Source organism: Ictidomys tridecemlineatus, chromosome 9, assembly GCF_052094955.1.
Source record: "Ictidomys tridecemlineatus isolate mIctTri1 chromosome 9, mIctTri1.hap1, whole genome shotgun sequence".
Lineage (NCBI taxonomy): Eukaryota > Metazoa > Chordata > Mammalia > Rodentia > Sciuridae > Ictidomys > Ictidomys tridecemlineatus.
The window spans coordinates 15,758,155-15,779,107 of NC_135485.1; the positions used below are offsets into that span (position 1 = coordinate 15,758,155).

The 20,953-nt window shown below is 40.9% G+C and overlaps 1 protein-coding gene across 3 annotated transcripts in view; it reads right to left on the reverse strand.

The window, feature by feature from the left end:
* Kcnip4 (potassium voltage-gated channel interacting protein 4) overlaps positions 1 to 16,346 on the reverse strand; it is a 1,050,293-nt gene extending 1,033,947 nt beyond the window's left edge. For 2 of the 3 annotated variants that reach the window (XM_078021133.1, XM_078021129.1), the window contains exon 1: positions 16,105 to 16,346. In XM_078021133.1, the coding sequence (XP_077877259.1) occupies positions 16,105 to 16,165 (61 nt within the window). In that variant the 5' untranslated portion in view covers positions 16,166 to 16,346. The remainder of the gene's footprint in view (positions 1 to 16,104) is intronic. The other variant, XM_005318924.3, reaches the window with a different exon arrangement.
* Between the last annotated feature and the right edge of the window lie 4,607 nt (positions 16,347 to 20,953).

Sequence of the window (20,953 nt, forward strand, 5' to 3'; positions counted from 1 at the left end):
TCAAGGATTCTCACTGCAGATTAAATCTGGTCACATGGACATCTCCTCTACTCCCACCTGCCTTCCTCTTATTCTAAACTTACTGTCCTACTGATTATACCTGCTGTTGTATCAGTAGTACCTACCCTGTCTTCCCTACCTACCATGCTGTTCTAATTCCAGTCTCCCATTCCACGTGAAAGTAGTCTACACTATTTTCCCAACTAGCCCTCTTGACTTCTATTGAACAGCAATTGTTTCCATCTAAACATAAATAATTGTTATTCCCAACTTAATGCCATTCTGTACCACACAAATTTTAGTTGAAATCCTTGGGCTATAAATGCAAGGGTCTAAAACAATCTACTATTATCTATCCTTCCAGTCTTGACTGTGGATACATCTACCCACTGCCAATATTCAGGTCACATGGACCTGAAATGGCTTGAATTTTCACACAATTCTGAGTCTTTGCTAAGGTTATTCGGATACCTCTAAATCCCTTTCTCTCTCTCTCTCTCTCTCTCTCTCTCTCTCTCTCTCTCTCTCTCTCTCTCTCTCTCTCTCTCTCTCTCCCCCCCCCTCAATGTGCTGTAAGCAGGAGCTAGATCTTTATGCTGATTTATTCATTCAACAAATACTTGTGAGTGTACTATCCTGTCTTGATCCAGGCTCATAGGCTATACAATGAATGATTTAAAAAACCTCTATATTCATGGAGCATTAATTCCAGAGCTCTGAATTGTGATCAGTCAAGATTTGAAGATGTTTGCTTAAATCGGAAAGGCATTATGAAATCAAGGTGCTCTTATATGTTACTGTGGTAACTTCTGCATGCCACTGTAGCTCATCATATCTAACTAAAGCCCATCTTTCCCTTCCTTGCACTAGGCATACAAATATGTAATTATATTATAGCATCTTTAAATAATTAAAGTACAAACTTTTTGATGAAAACTATCCCTTCCTAGAGAAGCCTGTGGGAACTTTGGCATGAGCAGTCTGCAACTGCACACTGCTGTTTGATAGCCAATGTTGACTCAGGGTTCCATAAATCAACAGTCTTCAGAGCTACACTCCATGGATCCAAGAAGTAGAAATAACAACAGATGAGCTTTCTGAGCTTCAGTAAGAAAATTTCCATATGTTAGTGCTAATAACCTAAGCCATATGGCACTTAGGAGAGTCTGTCAGGCACCAGTGTATATATATGCTGCATGTAATCTTGAAGTATTTGTAGACAGAGATTGAGGCTTCTCTGGAATTGATACATGCATCATGCATGAAATAGTGAAAAACTCAGAATGCATAAAGAGTATTCAAAAGCAAAACAGAACAAATTAGTGTCCAAACAATGTAGGAAGGTTTTCAAGTGGCCTGGGGCAAGCTGCAACCGGTCTGAAGCACATTAAATAGACAGCATTGCAAGGTTGCATCACTTCTCCAAAGCTTAATGTTTGTGTAACTGAACACATACGTATATATGGAAGCTACCTGTTGATAAATTGTGCATTGCTGATTGTTCTCTGCCACTCAATGCTTTAAGTATAGCACATTACACTTCTCTACTTATCCTTATAAAAGACAAAGAGAAATGCCTGCACAGAAGTTACTAATATCACTGTAATAGTCTCTGGACAGGGATCCAAACTATTAGGTCAGAGTTTAACTCATAAGATCAGAGCATGTCTAATTATAAGGATACAAGGATGAGGTGAACCTGACCACTGTCCTCCTAAGCCTAATGTACTAACCACTGGGTGTATACACTTGGTACAGAACAAAATATTCCTATTTTTATCATATCTATCAATATCTAAGAAAACAAAGAAGTTAAGCATTACTTATCAGTTGCACATTTCTGAAAGTATATATGTATAATTAAGAGTGTAAATCTATAAAAAATGTAGGTAGATGTCCCACATTTTTATAGTGAGGGGTGCATGATCACATAACTTAGGAAAACCAGAAAACCAGAGTAAGTTCTAAACAACACACCATAGTCAGATGTCTGCAGAGATGATTCCAGATTCCAAAATGCAAGGAGTGCAAAGGCACAGTACACAGCTTGCAGACCACTGGGATAACTGCCTCCTGCTTTTTGCTAAGTGTAGGGACAAAGGCCAGATGAGAGATGTGGCTATTTGTTGATCTCATTCTGCTGCTTAAAAACCTCAAATCACATCTCATTGCCTATAGGATAAAATCCAAATCCATAATAAAACTCAAACTCTCAACCATCTGGGCCCTGTATGCCTCATCATCTTCTGTCACTGTCTGTCTGTCTCTCTCTCTCCTTACCTATTGTGGTTCTTCAAGTATGTTCTCCACCCTTGTTCCTATCTATCTAAGTGTAACTCAAGAGTCAACCTAATTTGTACTTCTTTTAAGGGTAGTGCTCTGATCCCTACACATTGTTGGTTTTTTTTTTTTTTCCCAACGTATTGTTCAAAGTCTTTCTTCCTTGCCAGGCATCTGTGAGGACAGAGAAGGTATTCTCCAAGCACCCAACAGTATTTGGTCTATAAGTGAAGTTTATTTACTGGAGTAAAGCTGAGTGAAATGTGTCCTTATGCCCAGAGAGACAAAAAGGTTGCTCTGAGTTCCCTAAGTGCTTGCTCATGGCATTGGATACTAGCAGAAATGTGTGGCTTATATAATAGTAAGAACAATATTTGACTATTTTTTATCAGTATATTTAAAGTCACTTCGCATTGGTCCACAAATATTGGAGTACCCCCTGAGAGTCTTAAAAGTGTGCACAGTCTCTTTACTCTGGGTTCGCAGAGATGAAACAATTAATTAAAATTGCATTCATTAAGAAGAAGTATTAAAAGAATGCATGACATTCTGGCAGGAAAGAAGATGGCTGGAGTTCATTGCTTATAGTAATGTTATATATTCTCAGTTGGTTAATCTCAGCAAGATTGCCTATTACCAGTGTCCAAAAAGGCTGGGTGGCAATGCAGATGCAAGGTCAGGTGGGGAATGAAGGCAGCTATATAAATAGAATCTCCAGATCCTAAACAAGGCTTTACGTGGGATGAGATGCATCCTTCGCAAGCTCACCTACGCACTGTACTCCCAAGGCCCAGACTACCCCAAACGCTAATCTGGCTCCCTGGTTTGCCCACACTGATCATTTTTTATCTTCAGCTCAAGCTCAGGGAGGCCCTACAGGTTAATTTTATTCCCACTTAAACCCCTCAAGCATTAATTTTTAAAGAGTTTTTCCCCCTAATTCTCCAAACTGGGTATCAAGATTCCCTCTTCCCATGTAAGATCACTTAGATTGGGCATTAGATGTGGACCTTTGTCCTACATGCTATAGAAGTCCCCAGGGAGCTTTTTCAGGTCATTGCCCCTTATCTCCATACACCAAACTGCACAAGTACTAATACTGCTAGGCTGAGCCTAACCCTCCGGAACAATACCAATGTAGTCCACAGCACCCTTCACTGGGCTTCTGCCCTGCCATGTCCAGGCATGAGAGTGCAGGAATAAGAGTAGAGAAGGCAGGCTTGGAGCCAGAAAAATGCCTCCTGTTAATATTGCCTTGGATAACATCCCTGCCCTCCCAATCAACAGCTATGGAACTTTGAGAAATGTGCTGAATGAACCCCCTTGGAACCTCAATTTAGTTATCACTGTAAAGTATATTCAAAAGTGCCTTGGTGTTCCTCTTAGCAGCATATCCTTCCAGAACCCCCAAATACAATAGGAATTCAATGCATTTGAAGCTAAACACACACAATAAAAATACAAAAATAAAAACTTTCTTTCTTCTTCTGTCTTTGAGACAGTATCTTCCCAGCACCATAGGAAAACATCTTTACTCAGTCTCCCATGTTGGAGATGGAGGATCCCCATGAGCATATCTTCCTGCTACTCTACTCCTGGATCTCCCACTTCACTCCACATTCACATCCAGTCAATTACAAAGACCATTTGGAGTGCTCCAGGAATCTGCCAAGAGCCCCCTTCCAGAAGTGACTATTCATACCTACGGCCTGAACAACTTTGATGACCTTTCCACCTGATGACTCCCCACTCTCAGTCTCTCCTTTGTACTAGGACAAGAAGACTCTTCCTCAGCACCACTTCTCACATGCCATCATCTTTCCCAGAATTCCTGCATACCTGCCCAACTGCTTAAAAGGCACATGTCTTAAGTGCTCCCCAATCTCATGCCCCAGCCTCCCCAAAACACTCTTTACTTCATCCAAGTGGCTGCTCCCTCAAAATCCATGCATGCCACTTCACTAAAAGCTTCTTCCACAAACTCTTTAAACCCCACTGGCCATTCAACTCCCAGCTTCCCTAAGGGATTTTCCCTAGTAAATCATCCTGGGGTGACCCCCTCTTCCCTATTTCATTACAGGCCCAGATTTATCCCTTCCAGAGAACAAGCACCCCATCCCCTCATCTCAGTCCCTCCATAGTCCCCAGTGTTCCCAATATTGCACTCTTCTGATTTCCCCTCCTTGTTATTAAAGGACTTTTTCTCAAGTCAGATAATTATAGAAATGACCACTACTCACATTTATCAGGTCCTAACTATTTGTCAGGTACTGTGCTTAGTTAGCACTCTATGTATATCAGTTCAGATACTTCTCATTCACCCTGGTGAAATGAATTCTCTTCATTGATTCACCACTCAACATACATTTTATTATATTTTAACAGAGAAGAGCACAGAAAAATCTATATATAGATATATATATATATAAATTAAGATACATATGTGCATATATATACACATAGTATACATATAATGTTGCGTAGCATAAAGAGATATGAATTTTTTCTTTAAAGATATAGAAAAGCTATGAAGGAAAGGAAAGCAGAGCAAGAGAACAGAGATGCAGAATGGGTCTTCATGTTGGATGATGTCATAAGATATGTAACATTTTAATGAAGACCTGAATGAAGTGAGGAAGTAAGCCAACAAAGTATGGGGGCAAGAATTGGCTAGGCACACAAAGAAACTAAGCTATAGACAGGTCTTGTGGCTTCCAGGACCATGCAGTGCCAGGCATGGTGTCTGAATCCTAGTTCTGACTTCAGAGTCTTATCCTTAGACACTGTTCCTGTCTTTCATCAATGTCCTGCAGCAGTTCACTCTATTAACCAGCTCTGGACTTTTGAAACTCTTTTATTCCCCCATTAGCCAAAGAGTATGAGCCTTTATGTGCTGAGCACTGACCTCAGTAACACCCATCTCTCCAATTTCTTCCCCAGTTATAATGTTTTTCTGGTTTCACATCCATCTCCCACCCTTATTCCTCACAGTTCCAACTCAAGATTCTCTTAACCAACAATAACTTTAAGTATCATTATCTCTTTGCAACTGATTCCCAAATCCAGGTCCTCAGTTTATTTGAGGCTGGTTTGTCAGGAGCAAGACTGTGCCTCATTCATCTCTCTATTCCTGATGGCCATCACAGTGCAGGATGCTTAACCAATGTGTGCTTCTCCGAAATGAATTAAACTTGAACTCTACATTTCCAATTGCCTGAGGGACAGTTTGACCTGGATATATTCCCAGCACCTCTAAATCAATATTCCTAAAAAGGAACACATTATTTTTTCCTCCCAAACATGTTCTTCCTTCTGGGTTCCTTGCTTTTCATCATGGTACCGTTAGATACCCAAGTCACCAACATCCCTTTCTCCTCCCAGCCAGCACTCTTACCCATTCCCTCTGCCTAACCCTTGTTCAAACCTTTGCCTTCTCTTGCCTAGACTAATGCAACAGACTCCTAGAGACATCACTGTCGATGATGCATCCTACACAGCTATGCAGAATTAATGCTTCTCATCCTGTCACTCTTCGTGAAATTCAACTGACTCCCTACCATGTGCAGAATCAACTCTCAGTCCTTTTGCCAACCCGTATAGCAGAGTACCAATTGGACATCTTTTCCACTCTGGTATCCCATAAATCCTTAAGGTCTTTAGTTCCAAAATCAGTTTCATTTTCTTTCAGCTAGCCCTCCTTCTGTATTTCCCACCTTGGTAGATTTATGTCACTCACTGGAACTCCAGCAGCAATTCCAGACCCTCCTTTCCCCTCCACCCTTATAATAACTATCATTTGATCACCCATCCATCCCATTGGTCTGGCCCTCTTTTCATCTCATTGTACTCTTTGTTCTCCACGAGGTGATCACTGCCTTCTTATGTCCTTTAATACAGCCTACCTGTCATTTACTACCACAGCAGGTCCCCCTGCCTGCCACTCCACCTCTTTCTGTCCTTTTGCCACATTGCTGCAGTCACATTCCCAGCTGGCGAAGGCCACACTCTGCTCTTGACTGAAATTCACCAGGAGTTCCCCAGAACCAAGCCTTGCTCCCAGACGCCCTCCAGCTTGCACCTTCCTTCTGCTCCGCACCTTCACGGCACGAGACGGGACTTCTCAGGGTTCCCTGATTGTACCAGCCTGTGCTCTTGGCCCAGGCTTAGAACATGGCTCTCCCTGTCAGAAACATCCATCATCCCATACCATCTTTCACCGGAAAATTCATCCCTATCCACCAATCCCATCCAGTCCTGGGAGTTTTCTTCAACCCTGTCCAGCCTGAATAATGTGACTGACTGATACCTATTTTAAAAGTGCTCTGTGCATGGTGCTATCATGGGGATTTTTATGTCCAAATACCCATCTCACATGTCTATCTTTAAATGTATTTGGGGTGTCCCACAGGATACTTTCATCACTGTGTTCTTCTACTTTGAGCCCAACTTAGCAACAGACTATGCTTTGTGAAAGAATAAACTGGCCCACATTTGGAGAAGTGCCTACTGATATGGGGGAGTAGTAATATTATGTAATCCATGGTTACTGCTATTTTTTTCTACATAAGGTTTGTTTTTTTATATATGATTCTATAAGACCATTGTCACTAAATAATAGTGTTTTTCTGACTTATTATTTCACAAAATCCACAGACTTGCAGCTAAAGATTGTCTTCATTAAGGGCACACAAGAGGGTCCTAGTAAAGTATTAAACACATCTTTGAAGATGAGGTAAACTATCATGCTCTGTTTAATCAATACACAGTGCATATGAAATGGAATTCTAGGGTAGAGAAGGAAGATATGATAACTTTAATTACTACATCCTAAACAACTCACTTGCCTCTTTATATGTTTGCCAAACACAGTATCTCTCATATAGTATGTAATTGATAAATGTGTTTTGAATGATTGCTTGCTGAATAACATCCTCCCAAATATTCCAAAGACTATCAGAACACAAACTGCCTAAGGCTGAAGTTATAACTGTCACTGTGATTTGAAATTCTATTCTAATGATATTTATGAAAAGCCACAATCTCACACCCAAGGATCCCAAGATAAATGGAACTATGTTTAAAACTGCGATGTTTCTAACAATTCATTTCTACAGTGCAGTCTTCTCAGAGCAGTGTTTGTAGATTTTTCATTGTTAGTGTTTATTCTGAGAAACGAACAACCGTTTTGAAAGCATTCGTTTTTAAAGACTGATTTTCATTTGGAAGCTACATCTACAACTTTAACTACGAGGGCTTATGGGGATCAACAAAAAATTCTGTACTTAAAAGTACATCAAAAGTGCTAGTATTTATTGCCTTCCAGCTTCAGGGTTTAGATGTGTGGTCCTTTTAAAAAAACGATCTTACCAAGCTGCGTCCCCATTAAAAATGGGATTTATTTTATAAACCCCAGAGCATGAGAATCCCCTCATTCTATGTCTCTACGTAGTACTACATTCTGCTATCCACCTCTCTTTTTCCATGTTTGTCCATGCCTGTTCTGAACTCTCCTTGTTTTTTATTTGCTTTCCAAGATCTCCCTCCCACAGCCTTGAAACTAAGGGAATGAACCTGTATTTCAGTCTGCACCAACTCAGAGGTCAGCACTTCAACAGGAAATTTTGATGAAACTGGACCAATGGAGGAAAGAATATAGCTAACAGATTGCAATAACACTGTACATGGCCGTAGGAAGAGACTCAGGTTCAATGTAGAGAGTGTTTGTAGAAATAAATTATATGGAAAGAATGATTCAAGAATTCTTGGCAAAGATGTGAGAAAGTTTTACAGAATTTGATTTTCATATGTGCTTACAGTATTAAATAAACTATCATAATATCTTTAAAATAAATGATTCTATAAAATTAAATTTAAAAATTAGAGTGACATTCTATCTAATTTAAAAATTCCTATACTAATTTGAAATGTCTCTGCTTTTACAGGAACATTATTTAAACTGGCAATAAAAGAGTTGAGAATTCCTTTATCACTTTATTTCAACGTAAGTTATCACATAAGTATCATTTTGTAGTCCCCAAGCTTCCAAATCTCACTGTTTTATGGGAAAAAAAAGTGCATTTTTCCATATACTCACAGCATTATATAGGAGGTTTTAAAAATCTTTTAAATTGTTTAGATAACATCTTTAACTGGTTTACAAAAATATATATGATTGGAAAAATAGATAGAAGGCACGAAGAAATTGAACAATAGAACAAGTATAGAATTTTAAACCCAGAATTTTTGATAGATTTATTCTGAAAGACCCCAAAGAGAAAAGGGTCGAGTTCAACATCAGTGTGTACCCACCTGGAAAAGAATGGATAGCACTTACATCACCTGAAAGAAAGCTTGCTTTTGAACATCCATCTTACTCTACCCTTAACTCCACTATGGGATGAATATTTTTAAAGATATATTTTTAACCAATTCTTTTCTCCACTACTGGACTATGAATACCAAATTCAGTAATTATCTTTCGAATAACCAAGAAGCTCTTTGAAGGCAGGATCTACATCTTAACATCAGGAAATTTCTTTGAAACTATTTGCTGAATAAATCTCATTTCAGCATTACAGGATCCCCTCAGTTCCCAGGAGACAGAATTACCACCAAGCGTAGATGAAGACCAAAAGAGAGAACAATGGTGTTCTCAGTGGTTATTTTCTGTTTTCACCTCTGTACATCAAATTGAAATTTCTCTGAATTAAACATCTCTCCACATTAAACTTGTTCTCAGGACTGTATTTGACAGGGTTGTTTTTAAAATACTGTTTGTCAGTCTGACTTTGTTGTTTGTGGTCTTATTTCTAAATTCTCTACAAATGCCAGACAAAGACCTGAATATCAGTTTGCACCAGGATTGAATGACTATGAGCATCTCCAGAACCTCATTTATTTATTGAAAAGGTTTCTAGAGTGCTTACCATATACAAAACATGGGTAACAGGTATGGAATAGATCATTTTCAAGCCATATTTCATGTTTTCCTAATAAACATTGAAGTACAAAATATTACAATCCAAAGTAAAGCCCCTGACAGAATATCCAATCTGAGATATAGATGTGCTATATTTGCCCAATATTATGAAATTCACTAAGATACTTTGAACGTCATATCTGTTCTTATAAAACAATAAAAACAAAATAATCCAATTTGGAAATATTCTTGGGGACACTTTAGCATCCGAAACACAGCAGGCAGACAGTACTATTGGAGGCACAATTTGGAACGGGGGGGTGGGGGGGGGTGGGGAGGGCAGTCATTTGACTCCAGTAGTTACTAGATCAAATTTGATTTTGATTCCCATTTGGCCCGTAATAATGTCATTTCTTAAATAAACTGCTTCACTCAAAAGATCCTTCACAATATTAAGAAGTGTTGACATCTGGAGATGAAAGTCTATTTTTCTTCCTAAACCTTTTTAAAGTAAAGACCTATAAAAAATGCCAGTCCTAATTCCCTCAAGACTTTTTATTCACTATTCATGAGCAGCTGCTGCCTGAATGCAAGAGGGGACATTTCCCAGAGCCACTCCAAATTCCAGGTATCCCCCCAAATTGCAAACTGTGGCTCTAAAATGTTCTAACTACTTATTTTTATGTAAATAAAAAATCGGAGAGGACTATATAGGGGAAAGAACCTTCTCAAAAGCCAATAGTATACCCAAAGGGTATTTAAATTGACAACCTGTTTCCAGTGAGCCAGCCACTCAACCACACTGGCTGCGTTCACCCAGGAAGAAAAATCAGCCCTCAACATGGGCATGAAGGCCAAGTGCACAGTATGGAAAATTCCACATTTATATCCTCGATCAAATGGTTTATGTCGTCAGAGTGTGTGTGGAGAATCATTATGTTTGAACACCGAGTCTCTCCTTGTTCAGATCTTCTAATGCGATGTGCATATGTAAGTATGCAGAGCAGCTCCCCCCCCCCCATAGTTTGGGGAAGGAGGAGGGATAAAGCCACAGCAGTGAGGGGACAGGGGCTAAAATTGATCTCCTCTCAGCCTTGCCACAGTCTTCACTTCCCTCCTGCTCCTTCCTAATACAGCCAATGCTCACCCTGAAGCCCGACAGAAAAGAAAAGGGAGGGATGTGTATATACTGAATGATGTCCTGGTGTTTTGATCCTTCTAGTCCATTCCCCAGCCTCTGCTCTAATGGGGGAATCTGTCATCTGGGAGAGACATGAGGAAGTGACAGGAAGGATGACACACAAGGTAGTGCAGATATTCAGACACTGGGCTGGGAAGTGTCAGGAAAGACCATCCTCAGTGAAGTGACCTCACAGGAGTGGGAAGGAGCACAGTCCCAATCCAGGGAGAGCACTTCACTGTTCCTGCCACTGTCTTGTTTGGGGGATACACAGAAGTCGCAGCTACTTGATGGGGGCCCCTTAGATGGCTGATCTTGGATGTGACCAAAACAGAAGTTATTGAGGATGAGGGAGAGTCACAGTGACAATTTTCAACACTCACTATAGCTCTAAATAGACAGAAAGTACCAAGCGCCCGTGGAGGCCTTCTTCAATAACAGGGTACACTCTCATTGCCAGCACACACACGTGTGTTGGTGCCACATTCCTACAGTTGTAGACTTGGTTTACTGAATGGAAAAGACAGAAAACCAAAAGGAATGTCATTCTTAAAAGATGGCTTAAGAAGCGATCACGTAAACTATAGTTCTGGATCTTTGATGGGTCTGTCATAGGATGATACGATTTAAATTCAATAATATACTGTAAGCACCTACCAGTTTCTTTAAGCATTATGCTAGTACTAACATACTAGGTATAAAAATGAATAACTTGCTTATTATATTTGGCAATGAGGAACTGCAATTAATAACTATAAAATTAGAAAACTGTGCCTAGTTAATTGTCTTGTTCAGATCCAAATGAAAGGAGAACCACCTATGCGAATCAAAAGAATAATTTTGGGGGGGAGGGAGGTGTGAGAAATCAGTACAGCTGCATGGAAGAACACCACATTTGAGATGGGTCTGGATAGTTTGAAGTTTTGCACAGGGCATTGTTAGCACAGGAAGTTAATTCTAAGCAGTGGGTAAAATAGGAGAGAGATATCATGGGGATTAGGAAACAGTCCAGCTTAGCTAGACTAATGTGCAGACTTAGAAGATTCATGGAGGATAATGTTGGAGTAAAATACTGTCATCATAAAGAGGAAGCCTTGAATATCAATCCAAAAAAAAAATCACGTTTTAGTTCTAAAAGTAGAACTAAAGGAAGGCATTAAAAAAGATTGTGTGCAGGAGAATAAGACCCAAATTAGATTTTAGTAAATGTGGATGGTTTTGAGTGGAGAATGGCAGTCAACGAAATCAGATACAACCATCATGGCGTGGAAAGCATGCACACAACATAACCTTGGGTGATAGATTGCGAACTGAAGAAATAGGCAGACATAAAAGCCAAGAGAGAAGCAGTCCGGGTACCTTAGAGAAGATGTTTCTGCCTTTTTAAAGCTGCCTGCCTCAAAAAAAAGTATGACACTATTTACAATATCTGGACAACACATTGTTTTTAGAGGACAGAAGTCTTTTCAGATACACTGACTCTAAGGTGTTAGTAAAACTCGCTGATGGGTCTGATCACCAGGGCAGATAATGGGCTGTACAGCACTGGAGAAGAGCAATGGGCCAAATCTATAAGACAAAAACTAAAACACAGACGGATTAGGGTAAACATAGAATATGAAGATAATTAAAACAACCTTGTGAAAGTTGCACAAAATGGACAAAAGAAAAATAATAAGAGTCATAAAAGGCGATGTGAGGGCAGTGGGAGAAAGCAGAATACTTCAGTGCCATAGAAGGCGCAACACTCATTCAGCATTTGTTGTTGAGCAAATAGTACCTATCAGACCTTGTACTAGGTACTAGGAATAAAGTGGAGGCCAGGGTCTCATAGCTGAGCTTTCATGGAGTTCACAGTCGCTCAAAGAATGTTAGTGGACAGCATGAAGCCTCACAAGGAGTTCAGGAGGATGTGACAAAAAGCCACCAGCACTTACAGGTAAATGAAAAATAAAAGTAATTCTGCACCTAGGGATGGATAGATTTGTAGCAATAGGTGCATTCAGATCACCTGAAAACATTTCTGAGAATGGTAAACAAGACACTCATACCTTTTCTTCTCCTTCATCTCTTTTTTTCTCTCATTCATGTTGCATCTCTCTCTCTCTCTCTCTCTCTCTCTCTCTCTCTCTCTCACACACACACACACACACACAAACACACACACACTTTAATCTGCTTGAAATAGCCCCTAAGGAGGGATACTAATAAGTAAACAAGCACACTCTGCTATGAAATATTGAAAAGCAATATTATCTACATATTTTGGAAAAAACTGATGACAGGGAAAACAAATGAAAGGACAAAAGAAGAGAAGAAATATATCTTCAAAAAGATCGACTACTATCTGGTCTACAAATCTGCAGAAATATTGTACACGTATTTTATATTGCATGGATCATTAATTTCTAAAACATCTACAGCCTTATTTTGTGCAAGAGGACAAAATCATTGACCAGAAAAAAGTGCAGAGTGGAAGGAGTGTGTGTGTGGGGGGGTATCACTGAATTTTAACACTTCATCATATTTGTTTAATATGTCCTTACATTCGTATGACAAAGAAAATAGAGTAATGCCTTGTACAATGAAAAGCTTTTCCAGGGCTCAGAATAAATAGATTTTTTCAATATTACTCTTGTGGAATTAGTAATTTGATTTTGCTTTAACCTTAATAAACACAAAACTTAAGCGGAGGGCACAGCGCATCTATCAAGAAACAATTCAAAGTTGGAGAGATTTCTCACACCACCGAAATGTACATCTCTCCCCCACTCTTAGTCGTAGATTACATCACATAACATCTGCCAGCCCTAAGTTAGAAGGCACAAATTAAGGACACCAATGAATAATTGTGTAGGGTTTTTTTCCCTCTGACCTTATTTCTGATTCTCTTTCAAATATATGGCTGACAGTAGAATGAACAAATTTTTAAAATAATAAAAAATAAATATGTGGCTGAATTATGATCTCCCTCTATCTCCCCACTGGTAACAGCATTCTGTTTGGTTTTATAGCAGGGAAGCAAAATAATGGGAGAAGACAATGAACTATATTCTGGACAGGCCTTGGGTTTCATAGAAAAGTTGATGGGAGACAGGGCAAGTCTGAGCAGTCCCATAAGTAAGGAGCCTCCTCTCATAGGGACTCTTTGTAATGTGTCCATTTCTGGTTTTGATAGCACCAACAGTATCGACTACAGTAACTTAGGAGTGGTGCTCCTAAGCCTATTTAGTGCTTTTCCTGTTGAAGAGAGAGCAAGGAATGAACCTTTAGCTATAATGCAATGTTTTGGGGACATAACTAAACTCTGCTACCACCATTTCTGACATTTCTCCTCTACTTTTTGATTCATGGGGTTTTCTCCTTTGCCTTTCAGCCAACCATTTTTCAATATTCTGACACTAACTCAGGTCATAAAATACACACACATACACACATTCAATTCCTGATTTCTTATCTTCACACATTTCTCAGTCAAATCCTTCAGTTCATTTTTTGTTTAAGTCCAATTAAATCAACTTGTAATCCTCCATTCTGGAGTTCTATGTTCAAAGGAAAATCATCATGTCCCATTTATTGGGGAGGGAGAAAGAGGTTGATTTAAAACAAAACGAAAGAGAGAATTCAAGCCTTTTACAATGATAATCATCCTTTCTTTTCCCAGGTGAGCTAAGACTACAAATCTGAGCACTCATAACAAAAGTACTGAAATATATGTTTGGTGAAAATAATACAGAATACATATTTGGGGAGTCAATCTCTAGTATTAACTTTAAAACAACAACAATAAGAATAAAAATGATGCTCTAAACTATTTTTTCAGTGTTCGAATTATATGAAAATGAACTCAAAAACTTTGTGAATACAACAAAAGAAACAAGTTTCAAATCAGTTCCAGCCAGAGAATTCCTTACTTTCAGCTGCAGGTAAACTAAGGTAGAATCAGGATCCTTCTATTCTCCAAATGATGAGCACGTGCTCACTCTAGAGATGGTATGTTTTTTCTCTTATTAATATTTTAACTGTATCACACTCCCCAGATGTGATTTCACCTTTGTTTCTCCTTTGTGGAGATTCTGGCCACCTCTGGCACTGTAAAGACTAGACATGCTGATTCAATCCCCATCTGGCAGATTAAAGACAAGGCACAGCCAAAAATCTGTTATCACTGAGGAGGCAAACAACACAAGCCACCCAGCTCCAGTGACTGCGACCCTGCAGTGGCCCTGGCTTTGAGTCCCTAGCATTGTCTTTTGCAGGGGTGAGTCCCCAATAGTACAGAGAGCTCTCTGCCCCATGCATATTATAAAGTACAGCAAAGACAGAGACCCCTATAAACTTGTGACCCCCAAAACTACTCAGCCCTCTACACCCAAAATGCCACTATGAGAATTTTCAGTCTTAAAGATTGTGAGCATCCCTCCAAAAGATGTAGCTTAGATATTCTTGATTCTGGACAAGTGGCAGCTACTGCCACAAGTGAGACCAGCAATAAGCACCATTACAAATAAAAATTGGGGGTTTTAAAGGTGAGGCTAATCTTATTTTTTCCCAGCCTTCAAAACACCAAGACTTTCCTCTTTAAAATTTCTTACTCAAATAAGACTAAGCGTATTCCAGATTGTAATGATCTTAAAGAGGGAAGAAAAGAGAAAGAGGGTGTTCATTTCTTATGTCCATTAATTCCAGTGATACCCTAGTAGTTGTAGCGACTCGACTCCATTTCCTCCAGTACTGACAAGGTGGAATGTCTAAAGGCCTCCTCCCCCGCTACTTTATAGTCCTCAAGGCCAGGTTTTTCCATCCCGTTAACCCAAACTACAATGTAGCCACGTGTGACCCCTTAGCTTACATAATCTGACAAACGTCCAGCTGCTCATCACTCTCAGGTTCCCTAACACCACCTTCATCCTATTTATGGTTCCTCTAAAAACTCTGTAAACATCAAAGCCACCTCAAAACAAATCAATGCAACAACCCAAGACTCTGTGGGAGAGCATCGTCCCCTATTATGCCATGGGTCCCACTAAACTCAGAGAACAGCTTCTTTGCCTGCTTTCGCAGAAAGCACGTTTCTCTGAAAGCCAAGCTCCTTGCACCGTGCCCAGTACCTTTCCAAGGCTGTACTGTATATAAATTATTTCCAAGTGTCACTGAGGACCATTTTCTCTGAACATACTAAACTGAAGCTAGCAATAAAACAAGACAGACGCTCCTGCGGAAGAATCTGACATGGGCAAGATTACGCTTGTATATTACCAGGGGACGAAGATAAGAGTTTTAATGAAGAAATGTTTGGGAGCCTCAAGGAAAAGTGCGAAGGAGAGGATCAACACTATTTCAGCTCATTTATCCCCAGATGTTGGGGGAAGGAAGCGTGTGGTAGGAAGACCTCCGGCCAAAGCATAAACAACCTCGGAAATTTTCAGAGAAGGCAAAAGTATCCACAGGATCGCAGGGGACCCTGCCACCGGCGAGTTTCAAACACACTTCAAACATCTTTTCTTCCGCGACCTGGATCTTTGCATGCACCCCATCTCCTTGGCACCCCCATTCCCAGGGCTCCCACCTCCCCTTCCCAGTCCCGCCTGGGTGGCTGTCTCTCATGCAGCGAAGGCAACAAGCGTCCCCCCCGCCCCCAGCCAAGGAAAGGGCAGCCCCGTCTCAGCTTGTGGGGGAAGGAGGTGGAAGCTGAGCGCCCGCTCGCATGCTTAGTGCATCCTACCGCCTGTGGAGCTCGCCTCCTCCAGCTGAGCCGAGATGCTTTCCACCCTCCTCACATTCATCTTTGGGGACGCAGGGTGCAAGAGCGAGACTCGGGAGTCAGCGGGTCCGGACGTCTGTCGCTGGATTTGGCACCAGAGCGCACCGCCGCTTGGTCCTCGGCGTCCGTGGCGCTAGGAGCAGGAGAGTCGGTGGCGGCGGCGGCGGCGGGCAGGGCGCGGAACCGGCTGCAGGTGCGGCGGAGGCCGGCGGGGGGCGCCGGGGGCGCTGCGCGGCGCTGGGCGGCGGGGTGCGCGGGCGGCTGGAGAGCGCTGCGCTGCGCCGCCAGCGGGAGTGGAGTCGTCCTCTCCCCTTGCCCGATCGGGTGCCGCCTCTGCCACCTGCTGCCGAGTCACGAGATGAGGGGTCGTGGGGTACCTCGGCGTGGTACCTCCAATGACAGAGCAGATGGACCCTAAAAGGATCCGAGGCCCCCTTGCAAGAGTTGCCACTCAGTATTCAGCGGGAGCGTCCAGGGTCCCTTTTGTGGCGTGTAGCGCCTGACTCTTGGGAGGGGCTCACAACAGCTCCTTAGCAGAGAAAGCGCTGCTGGATCCCCCGGGGGCTCTGACTCCTACCAGCCCCGGTACGGTGCGGCACAAAGTTAGACCTAGTTTGAAGGACACCAGAAGGGAAGCTCAAGGAGATGTCCTTCTCCAGCATCGGGCAGAGCGCCAGGAGCTCCTAGATGGGAAACTCTCCCAGTTGAAGCTAAACCAGTCATGCGACTTGGCTAGGTGTTGGGAAAAACTGCTTCTAGACACCAGACTGAGCAGGGCAAGGCCGAGGTGAACAACTCCACCGTGGAGAGGGCTCCAGTAGACTGAAACAAGTTGCAGAAGGGAAAGTTTTATCACAATAAAGTTTTCCCCTCCTCCCACCGCCATTCACTACCCAGGGTCATCTGCCTTAAGTAAACCAAGGCCAGGAATAGTAGGGATGGCAAAGACAAACCAATAGACCACTTGTGGCCATGGTTACTATTTGAGAACTGAAAATTAAAATGTAGACTTCTGTGCCTCCAGGAATTAAGTTTATGAAGGCTCTTTTGAGAAGAAAGGTCAAGTTGACCAGTTCTCTTGGCAAACAGAATTAAAATTCCCTCCCACTCTCAGCTGCTGGGTCAATTGGCCCTGACATGGGTGGAAGTAATTTCTAAGTGTTTGTAAAACCATTCACTCCTGTGGCCACCTAGTTATACATACTATCACTAACAAAATCTTGCCCCTTTCTCCAAGTGGGTTTCAGCTGACATCTGCTTACCTATCACTTCACTCGTAATCCCATAAGTGACTCACTTGTTCTTTGGAGCACTTGCAGCATATGTTGTACATTTCCTGTGATACTGCCTGCTCTCCTATTAGTTCAGGTTAAGGGGACAGGTGTTGACATCATCATTGTCTGGATTCAAATCCTAGTTTTACTAATTACCATCATTTGACTTGGTGTAAATTATTGACTCAGCTGTAAAATAGTACCCACTTATTGGTTTTTTTAGTGACGATTTAAAGAAATCATTGGATGTCAAGGTCTTAGGGCAATGCTTGGCACACAATAATCGTGTAAGTATAAGCTACTCTTATATTCGAAGTTGAGAACAATACGGTATTGACACAGTAATTAGCACGATTCCTTGCACATATTGGTTCTAGCTAAAGACTTCATTATTCAACAAATATCAAGTAATTACTAAGTTCAAGGCACAATTATAGGCATTGGGATATTCCAGTGTGCAAAACAAAGCCACCCCTCCCCCTTACTGGCTTGCCTTCTAGAGTACAGGGAAGATTGACCATAAATCAAAGAATCGGTTTGGTCTTCTGGGGAAGGCACTCTTTTATGCAGGGGCTGAGGAAGTACTCATGAAAGCAACACTTAAGCATCATCCTGATGACAGTGAAGGAGCTGTCTACAGATATTTCAAGGGACAAAGAACTTCTGGGAAGAGAGAACAATGAGAGCAGACACAAGGGTGGCATGCTTTGGGAGCAGTAGGAGTATGGCTGCAATATAGGAACATTTATTGAATTGAGTGTAGTTTTAAAGCCAATGTAGTCTCCACACCTCTTAACGGGTCTACTCTCTGTCCATTCTATCAAATTTTACTGTCGAATTCTGAGTCATGTGCCACCCCTCCCTCTCCTGGATGATTCCCTCGCACAATTCCAACTTTCTGGCCAACTGTGTCTTTCTCCAATTCTGCAGCAAGTCTTCTCAGAAACTATTCCCATGACTTTTACTCTGTAAATGATGACTGACACCTGTCCAGTCCTCAATTCTACTGCTTTCTATCCAATGACTTCTAAAGCTACCTCAGTGTAAGGGTTTGGGTCCAGCCGCCTGAAGTGTTCAGTGCCTCTAAGGGCAAATAACAACATGTCTCAGTTATCTCACTCTAAGATAGAAAGCAACAGTTACTACTTCAATTACCTGTTGGGAAAGTTCAAATGAGGCTGCATATAAAAGTGTTTAAAATGGTTCCTGAGAGCCAGCATGGTGGATGGTGTGGTACATGCCTGTAATCCTAGCAGCTAAGGAGGCTGAAGCAGGTGGATCACAAGTTCAAAGCCAGCTTCAACAACTTAGTGAGACCCTGTCTCAAAATAAAACATAAAAAGGGCTCAGTGGTTAAGTGTCCCTGGATTCAATCCTTGCTACCAAAACCAAGAGGTTTCTGGCATGTAGTAAGTAAGTGCTCTGTTTAGAAGAGCCAGTGTCAGCAGAGCTATCTATCTATCATCATCACAATGTATCATGATGAACTCAAAGAAGAAAAGGCACCACAGTGTTCTAAGACAGGTCCACCTAGCTTTCTTTCATGATGTGGAAAGTAATATACAACTCTTTCTCCATTTACAAGACATGCAGAACACTTGGTTGGGCCAAGCCATTTCTCAATATCTTGTCTATTTTGATCTTACTATGCCTTTATCCCTGGACTAGTTATAAAGAAAGCAACAATATCATGTCAAGTGGAAATTGTGCTAGAAAAGTTGGTAATATATTGTTTCCATAATGTTTGTGTGGAATCTGACTACCATGTCATGTTCAGAACTCTTTATATGTGACGTTGCCAAATATTATAAGGAAAGCCATCTTTATTTCTTGCTACTCTTATTGTCATGTCTGATATTGAGGCTGAAGGTGTAAGGTGACTCTACTTTGCTTATTTCATCTTCTTCAGATGTACCAGTCAGAGGATATTTGTGGACCTCAACATGCATGCCAGGCCTTTGCTCTTCCTCTGAAGCTGCAGCAACCATAGTTCCTCTTCCCAGCTCCCCAGGCATCCATACACAAAGATTTTAATTTCCATGACTAACCCTAGATTACACTTTACATAAAATGCATATTGTTCCTTCAAGGGACCTCATAAAAAATTAGATGCAGAAATAGTAAACTCATCATGTGCCAGCCATTAAATCTCAGATTTTATGAACACTATTTCATTTAATCTTTAGTTACAAGGTAAACACTACTATCATCCCTATTTAATGAGTGAAAAAATTAAGGCTTACAGAGGTGAACTGGTTTGTCTATTTTATACCAATAGTGATCAGTATCTCTGGGATTTGAGCCCAGTAGTTTGACTCTAGAGCCCTCATACTTAATTACTACACCGTATTATCACCCTGGCCCAGGATTTAGATGCCCTGGATTCTAACATTTCCCAGATCTATGTTTTCCAGAAAGTCACCAATCATTTCTAAGCTTCAGTTCCTCTTCTGCTGAAAGGGGAATTTTTGTTTCACAAGGTCGTTGTCAGGATAGGGTAATGAAAGTAAAATCAGTGTATAAACCAGGGAATGTTGTCGAAGCATTCAGGATTACTTTTATTATTGCTCTGATCTTTTATTGCCTATTACTTTATGTCTGTTCTGAAAGCCCCTTACATTTTAGCACAATTCTCCTTTGTTCACTAGGACTTAAACGATAATTCTAAAACTTCTCGTATTTAATATTGGTTGAGTACCTATTTGTACCCTGAAAACTCCACATCACTATATCACTAAATACTAAGAAAAATCACTTGATAGAACTATTTTTACCCTGATTTTAAAATTAGACTGAGATTTAGAAAAGTTAAGTGGCCCAAGGTCAGTCAGTTGTGAAGAGGTACAGCTGAAATTAGAACCTACAATTATCTAATGACAAAAACTGAAGCTGTCATGTGCTTCCTGATAGTTCTCAAGCTTTAGCATAGATAAGAATCACATGGACATTTGGTTTAACATTTCGGCTCCAGCCACCATGATAGATTCAAGAAGAGGCCTTAGAATCTAATTTTTCACATTAGTAGACTTTATCTTTTAGAGAAGTTTTAGTTTTTTTAGGCAAACTGAGCAGAAAATACATAGAGTTCCCATGTATCTCCTCTTCATCAACAACCCCCAATTTTTCCCATTAGTAAGGCTTTGCATTCATAGGAAACATTTGCTACAATTGATAATTGATGGGCTAATAACACATAATGCTTTTCTCAAGTCCATAGTTTAGACAGGACTGGTGGGCTTATACATGAAATAGAGGAAAGGCCATGTAAAGATAAATCACCTGTCTGCAAGACAGGACAACACCTGTCTGCAAGACAGGACGACACCCCTCAGCAGAATCATAACCTCCTGTCACTTTGATCTTGGACTTCCAAACTCCAGAACTATAAGAAAATAAATTTCTAGTGTTTAAACTACAGAGCTTGTAATATTTTGTTATGGAAGCCTAAGCCATCTAACATGACCCAACATAGCAATCAGTACTCTGCACTAGAGGTAAGAAAGCATGGTCTGTGGCCCAGCTACCTGTGTCAATTG